The sequence below is a fragment of the Aegilops tauschii genome, chromosome 5 (assembly GCF_002575655.3).
Source record: "Aegilops tauschii subsp. strangulata cultivar AL8/78 chromosome 5, Aet v6.0, whole genome shotgun sequence".
In the NCBI taxonomy this organism is placed as follows: Eukaryota; Viridiplantae; Streptophyta; class Magnoliopsida; order Poales; family Poaceae; genus Aegilops; species Aegilops tauschii.
In genome coordinates, this window is record NC_053039.3 from 487135375 (window position 1) to 487143594 (window position 8220).

The 8220-nt window shown below is 43.0% G+C and overlaps 1 protein-coding gene across 1 annotated transcript; it reads left to right on the forward strand.

Annotated features, from left to right (window-relative positions):
• Positions 1 to 1685: 1685 nt before the first annotated feature.
• On the forward strand, positions 1686 to 6612 carry LOC109757972 (uncharacterized). Its single transcript, XM_020316814.3, has 4 exons — positions 1686 to 3114; positions 3355 to 3501; positions 5158 to 5221; positions 6327 to 6612. Exons 1-4 carry the CDS (start codon positions 1761 to 1763, stop codon positions 6352 to 6354), a joined length of 1593 nt encoding a protein of 530 aa, XP_020172403.3. The 5' UTR covers positions 1686 to 1760; the 3' UTR covers positions 6355 to 6612.
• The last annotated feature ends 1608 nt before the right edge of the window (positions 6613 to 8220 follow it).

Consider the following 8220-nt stretch of genomic DNA (forward strand, 5'->3'; position numbering starts at 1 on the left):
ATGTGTGGCCACACGAGGAAGGATCGGGTCTGGAATGATGATATGCGAGATAGAGTTGGGGTAGCACAATTGAAGAGAAGCTTGTCCAACATCGTCTGAGATGATTTGGGCATATTCAGCGCAGGCCTCCAGAAGCTCCAGTGCATAACGGACAGCTAAAGCGTGCGAAGAATGTCAAGAGAGGTCTGGGTAGACCGGTAGACCGAATTTGGCATGGGCGAAGTTCGTTAAGAGAGACCTGAAGGATTGGAGTATCACCAAAGAACTAGCTATGGACAGGGGTGCGTGGAAGCTTGCTATCCATCTGCAAGAGCCATGAGTTGGTCGCGAGATCTTATGGGTTTCACCTCTAGTCTACCCCAACTAGTTTGGGATTAAAGGCTTTGTTATTGTTGCTGTTGGTTGAAACAACTCTTTTTTGCATCGGAGACCAATGAGACGGCCCACTTGGTTCGCAAATTGAAAATTATTGTGTTTGGTACTCATGAACACAAACATATCATGTAATAGAAAATATTGAATGGGTGAAGCCAATTTGCGCGGTGAGTATTGTCCGTTACACGTTGTAAGACCTTCCACGTGAAGCATTCATGTTAACTATATATATTGGTTTTGCAGGACGGGTATGAGTTGAGGAAGCAGTTTTTATTATTCTTGAAAAAACATCTTTCGAATGAAGCTAAAGACAACTTTCCTGATATTGTGCGAGAATTTCTTAAGCACATCAAGGAGATCTTAATAATTTGTAATAGATTCTTAGGCGGATCATCGCTTTTATATGTATACATCATCAATTTGCCTTTTTGTTATCAGTTTACATTACAAGTGAAGTGGGCTTCAATTATTATGCAATTATATTCATGTTATATTATCCCTACCTGTGAAATTTAACATGCATTATCTTTATAAAGCTTCAGCAAAAAAATTCAGAAGCCCGTGGCAACGCACGGGCATTCTACTAGTCAAGAGCTAAAACCTCTTTAATCAAAGAACTTAAGAATGTATCCATGATGCATTTGACATTGATTCCTTTCTATAAATTTTGCCTTGTGTTATAAAATATTGATTCCTTTTCATAGATTTGATCTTTAAAATTTGATTAGAGATTATCGTGATTGATTGCTTTTCATAACAACATTACTAAATTAGGTAGATAAAACCGGATCAAGTTATATTATCCCTACTTGTGAAATTTAACATGCATTATCTTTATAAAGCTTCAGCAGAAAAATTCAGAAGCCCGTGACAACGCACGGGCATTCTACTAGTCAAGAGCTAAAACCTCTTTAATCAAAGAACTTAAGAATGTATCCATGATGCATTTGACATTGATTCCTTTCTATGAATTTTGCCTTGTGTTATAAAACATTGATTCCTTTTCATAGATTTGACCTTTAAAAATTGATTAGAGATTACCATGATTGATTGCTTTTCATAACAACATTACTAAATTAGGCAGATAAAACCATAATAGACCCGTGGGCTAAAAACCAGTTTAAATAAATTGGTGGGATAGAAAAAATCGGCTCTTTTTGCATCGGAGACCAATGAGACGGCCCACTTGGTTCGCCTGGCCCAATGAGCTGCCCCTGCTTGCTAGTTGTCGCCCTTCATTAGCGGCCCAACCAGATCGACGGCCCAGCTAGCTGCTAGTATAGTATGATAACTTGAGTCAGTCGCCCTTCCTTCCTTCCCGTCCATCAGTTTCCCCACCAAAAACTAGGGTTAGGGTTAGGGAGGCGGCGGCTGCTTTATTCCCGATGCCGATCGCCATGGACACTGGAGGCGCGCCGGAGCCGGAGCCGGAGGAGGAGACCGTCGTCCTCCCTCATTGGGTGGTGCTGGACCGCAAGGGCAACACCCTCTGCCACAACAGCCTAGAAGCTGCTCGTGTGGCTGTCGACAAGGACAAGACCGCCGCTCCGGTCGACATGGACGGCGGCCCCTCCTGCTACGTGACCTTCACCCTCGCGGCTCCTCAAAAAGGGATCTCCTGCCTCAACCTCCACTTGCCGGAGGGACCTCCAATTGCCTTAGACACCCCGCCCGCCTATGCCTTCCTCCTGGCAACCGACAACAACCTCGTCCTCTTCGACATCACCAACCCGCAGAAAAAAGTCAAGGAAATCGTCCTCTTCGACATCTCCAACCCGAGCCGGAGTTGCTACCGGGAGCCCCCGGCAGATCTGTTCATCTACAAGGCCGGCGGTCCTCGCCCCTCGGTGCAGGGTCTCCCTCCCTTCGCCGAGTACAGTAGAAGGCCGTTCCTGACGGGTGACCTCACCACAGGCATCCTGCAGCTCGCGGAGGACCACTTCATTGTTGCCGACCTCAATGTCTACCCCAAAAGAAAGGGCATGCGTGCCGAACTCTGCGTCTTCAACTCCGAGACTGGAAAGTGGAAAATCATCCCCAAAATGGACCCGGGCAATGGCGGCCAGTTCCCCGAACTCTGGTCAACCGACAATGTGCTCGCTTTCGACGGCCGTTTCCTGTGCTGGGTCGACTACTTCAGCGGTGTCCTGCTATGTGACTTCTCCAAAAATATGGACGCCCCGTCGCTCTGCTTTGTGCCTTTCCCTGGAGGAAAAGAGTACCGTGGTAAGGTACGGGTTGAAAGGTACTTCCCGGACAGATTCCGAAGTGTGTCCATCAGCCAAGGCAAGCTCTGCTTTGTCCACATTGACAATGACTTCCATGACAGAGTCCCTGGTCGCTGCCGCCGATGCCTTGAGCTTCCCGATAGAAAAAGGCAAGGGCAGCAGCAGCAGACTCCCCAGAAAATCACCATTTGGACTTTGAACTCCGAGTTCCAGTGGGAGCTGCACCGCATGTTCAACCTGGATTCTCTCTGGGCGCAAGCTGGTTACCGAGATCTGCACATACATCAGCGTCTTCCTGAGTTCCCAACCATCAGCTTGGATGACCCCGATGTTCTGTGCTGCCTGTTAACCGAGGAGGAATTTGATGGTAATGGGTGGATGATCATGCTTGACATGAACCATGCATGTCTGCGGTCATGTGAGTCTGTGGGTATGGAAGCTCATGTTAACAGGTTTCCTAATGTCCCTCTACTCCCAACTGTCTTCTGCAAATACCTTGAAAGGCCAACAGGTAACTAGAAGAAGCTCTCTTAGTATTCAAATGCTATGACGTACCTTTTGTGTTCGTTCTTATGTATTACGTTACATGGTTGCCTTTGCTTAGCTTGATGTAACACAGGCTTTTGCTTGTTTATCTTACCTATGTTGCACTACATATGCTGCCCAGCTGGGTATAGGATTCTTCAAACTGATCTTATTTTTGTATTTCAAATATGGGACCTGCCTTTTTAATGGGACATCCCGGCAACAGGCTTACTCATGCATGTGGCCAAGTACTCGACCAATCCTCGGAGCGAAGGGATGAAGGAATTCTCGATGTCTGGTTCAGTGAGGTCAGCATCACATGAAACCTTTAGCACTTCCGTTTGTCGGCCTTTGGATGGAGTATGGCTGAAAGGTAATTGAACTCTTGACTTTGCTTTCTCACATGCTTATGAACATGGCTTGTTCTTGTGTTAGTAGCGAGGTCCTTTCCTCCTGAACTATTAGTCGTTGTCATAGTGCTTCTTACAGTCAGTATTGTTCCGTGCATGCTGATTGATCAAATGTCAAGTAAGTTACGGCACAGCAAGGTCTTGAAAAACACAACGCAGAAATGGCAGCAAATTGTACACAACAAGTTCTCAACGCAGGCACAGGAGCACTTAACACTGTAATGCAGTAAATTTTAATTTGAGTCACCATAATCTTAGTATTTGCAGATTTCCCTGAACCTACGTTCTCAAGTGCTGGTAAATACCTTGAAAACAAGGCATTAGCAACTCTCTGGGCAATGACTTGTAGACCCATACCACTATACTAATCAGGGTTGTTATGTCATTCTCTGTTGCCTTGCTCCTGTCTCAAAATTTCTATTTTCCTGCCTTCTGACATTCCATCATGGACCTATATTGTGATATATTAATTAATTGAAGCATTCCATATATTCTTGCCATGAATCTTGTGTTAGGTTGTTTGAGTGTTTTTGAATTTTAGCAGCTCCAGTTGTATAGGTGCACTACACTGTATATCAATCAATAATAGCTTTCTGTCCTTTGAGAGAATTCTCTATTTCTCCTTGTTGGATCTTTGCCCTTTATAGGAATATATCCATTATCTGTATGTGTAGTTGATTAATTAGGCAGGCTTCTGTTACCAGTAGTCTGGTCTCTGCTGTGCTACTTTGATGAACTCTAGAAAACACACTATTTTGATTGCTCTTCTATACCATAAAACTATATTGTCCTCTATTTTCTATATCGGAGCAAATGTCTTGTACCATTAGATGATACTCCCTCCCAAAATAAGTGTCGATTTAGTAGAAAGTTTATTTTGTGACGCAGGGAGTATATATGAAGCCTTCTACACATAATTTTTCTGTTGCAAAAGTTTTAGACGGTGTTCTATTGCGTTGCTTTGAATCAATCAGGTCACATCTTTGGCCGTTTCTGTTAGAATCCTTTTGTTTCAGATAGCGTCTACTTCTTATATTGTGTAACTGGATACTGGGCCAGTGAAAAGCCATTATCCATCCATGGGAATGTCATTAGGTAAAACTCTGCTAGTATTAGCCGCCTTCTCATATAACTGTCTTCTACAAATTCTGGCGATGAGCCTTGTTTTCTTCATCCTTCTCATGGCTCCTACCCGACATCCTTGCACCTGTTGGCAGGAATAGATTTCTCTTGATTCCGCTGTCCTGTCTCTGCCGGCAGCCTTGTGCTACCTTGAACCGACACGAGTCCCCTCGTGTCCGTGCTGATTAGGAAAGCTTGATCGTCGCAAAAAGAAAGAGACAATGCTTTGTTTACAAGTTAGCTGAGAGCTAATGGTGGAAAGCATGATGTCGTTAGCATCTGAAACCAGATCAAGTATATGGTGCCATTCCGTTTACATTAATAGAGGGCGAGAAATACCAATATCATTTCTCTTTCTTGTTTGTCTTTTTTTTGAACTATTATTATTGTGTACAGCATTTTAATTTATAACTGCAGATTCATGTTATCTGCCTATACTGCTTGCAAGATGCTGCGATGGTGTATATATCTGAGTTATTTTTGTTTCTATTTTAAAGGGATGACATCGGACAAATACAAGCGTACTCGTCTTTCAGTGGAGCGTAAGCATATGCGTGCAAGGTATAGACTTGGAATCCTCTATTTCTCCTCGTTGGATGTGCTATTTTGTAGTTGATTCATTAGGCAGCCTTCTGTTGCCACTAGTCTGATGTGCTATTTTGAAGTGAACTCTACGAAACACACTGTTTTGATTGCTCTTGTGTAGCATAAAACTATATTGTCCTCTATTTTCTACTCCCTCCATCCCAAAATGAGTGTCTTAATCTTAGTACAACTTTACACTGAAGCTAGTACAAATGTCTCCTACCCTTAGACGATATATATGAAGCCTTTTACGCATATTTTTTTTGTTGGCAAAAGTTCTAGAACGTGTTCCACTGCGTTATTTTGGGGTCAATCAGGTCACATATTTGGCTGTTTCTGTTAGCTTTTGTTTCAGATAGCATGTACTCCGTTCGTTTCTTAATATAGGACCTTTAAGAGAGTTCAATATGGACTATATACGGATGTATATAGACGCATTTTAGAGTGTAGATTCACTCATTTTGCTCCTTATGTAGTCTATATTAGAATCTCTAAGAAGGCTTACATTTAGGAACGGAGGGAGTACTTATATCGTGTAATTGGATACTGGGCGAGTGAAATGCCATGTTCCATCCATGAGAATGTCATTAGGTAAAAATCCGCTAGTATAAGCCACCTTCTCATGTTACTATCTTCCTCCTGATACTGGCGACGAGTCTTGTTTTCTTCATCCTCACCCAACATACTTGCACCTGTTCTGAACCCCCCCCCCGCCCCCCCCCCCCCCCCCCCCCCCCCCCCCCCCCCCGCGCCCCTTGGATGGCCCATCTGCAGCATGGTCGACACCAGTCCGTCGTCGCAAAAATAGAGACAATGCTTTGATTACAAGTTAGGTGAGAGCGAACGGTGAAGAGCATGGTGTGGATACCATCTGAAACTTCCATTTACATATATATTGAGGGTGAAAGTATTACTCTAATGCAATATCATTTCTCTTTCTTGTCTGTCCATTTCTTTTTTTAACTATTATTATTGTGTACAGGCATTAATTCTTAAGTGCCTTCATGTTATCTGCCCAGACTGCTCCCAAGATGCTGAGATGGTTTATATATCTAAGTTATTTTTATTTCTATTTTTGAAGGGATGACATCAGACAAAGACGAGCGTAAAAATATGCGCATAAGGTAAAGACCTGGAATCTGGTGACTGGTGTTGAACACTTTGGCGACTTACATATTGTAGATGATGCTGCCAGAACCAAGTCAATAGGGCAACATTTCTCATTGATGTGATGAAGATGATGTGCTCATGAATATCTATCGAGTAAATGAAACATGTAATCATATGCTTATAAATTAAAGTTTGAGATTGAACATCTTTTCTTTCAGTGTTTGACATGAAAATGGGAAATGTACCCCCTTGGTCAACCATAGTTGTTCCAAATTACTTAGCTGCATGATTAGACAGAACAAATGCGCCTTCTAGCGGTCAAATAAACACACGCACATGCATATCAAAATCCAAATCAAATGCACTCTGATGCAGGAAACTTGCAATCAAAATCCAAACCAAATGTTTGCAGATGTGGTCCCATATGAGGCAACATGCAACATTTAAATGTTCTATTTCAAAAAAATGAGATGTCATGGATAAAAATTACATGTACATGGATTACGAGAAATTTGGAGGGAGATTGGGTGGAACATGAGGAGTGGATTTGTTCGCTATATTCAAGCCATTTAGTGTTCTAGTCATTTAATGAATATAGTTCAAATGTGACCTGCAAGTGCATGATTTTTTCGGGCAAAATTGGGTTGAAAATTTTGATATGTGCTATTAAGTCTAATTTTAGGACTTGTGAAAGCAAAGGAAAGAGATTCTTTTAAATCAGAGTTTCTTTTTAACATAAATTTGTATTGCATGACAGATCCTTTTACTAGGAGAGTTTATTTTAGTTTTTTCACAGGGAGAGTTGGCACTACGCGTGAGACATATATCACCCCGGGAATATCCTCCTTTTCGAAGAAAAAAGGAACTTTGTGGTATATATGAGGCCTGGTTCACAGTTAAATATAACTAATCAAAAGTTTTGAAGAAATATAACTAGGTAACATAATTGTCATTTGGAACATGGTACAGTAACTAGACTTCTATTTAATGTTTGCATCAAGGGGTGCATACATAATCATCCTAATCCAAGAGCTCTAAAACATATTGTTAGAGTTGATTCCGGCGAATCTCAATATAGGGGTCCTAAAGCTAGGCTTCTTGGAGCAATAATAACAAGGACATAGGATTTTACCCAGGTTCGGGCTCCCTCGAAGAGCAATAGTAATCCAAGAGCTTGTGTTTATTGTATTGGGGAATAGTACAGAGTACATGCATGTATCTACCACGAGACTGTTGTGTAAAATTCTAATGATTTATTGACTAGCCTAGCCTCGGTTTATATAATACACTAGAGGTCTAGGATACCAGAAGTCCTTGTCTAGTGCGCCAAGTCTTGTGAAATCTTACTTGTGTGCGTCATGGGCTACCCGAAGCGGCCTAGGATGGAACCGGCAAAGGGGTCCTCGGCCCGGTCTACCTGGACGGGAGTCGATGTGGCTGGCACCCCCCTAATCCAGGACTCCGCCAGTAGCCCCTGAATTGGTCTTCAAGTCGGGGACGCTCCTCGGTTCTTCCGAACAGCTCCTCGTCTTCGGTCATCGGTCTTGAAAGCTTGTTTAACAAATCCTCCCATCTTCGTCTTTGTGGATCGCTGAAGTACGTCTGAGGAGTATACACGTCGAGCACCCGAGGTTCCCCTTTAAGTTCTCAGCCTTTATCAAATGTCTTGTTATTTTCATGCCACACCTCAGGTTTAAAAAATCCCCCCTCCCGGTGCAACGGCGACTCTCGCAGTCGGTCTCCATGCCAGAGTGCTTCCGAGGTGGTGCACCACCTCAGTTTTGAGTTATCGATGTAGATGGCCGGCCTTCGTGGAAAAAGTTTTCTGCCAAAGCGGGTTTCAGCGTCGTGATTTTTCGCGGAAT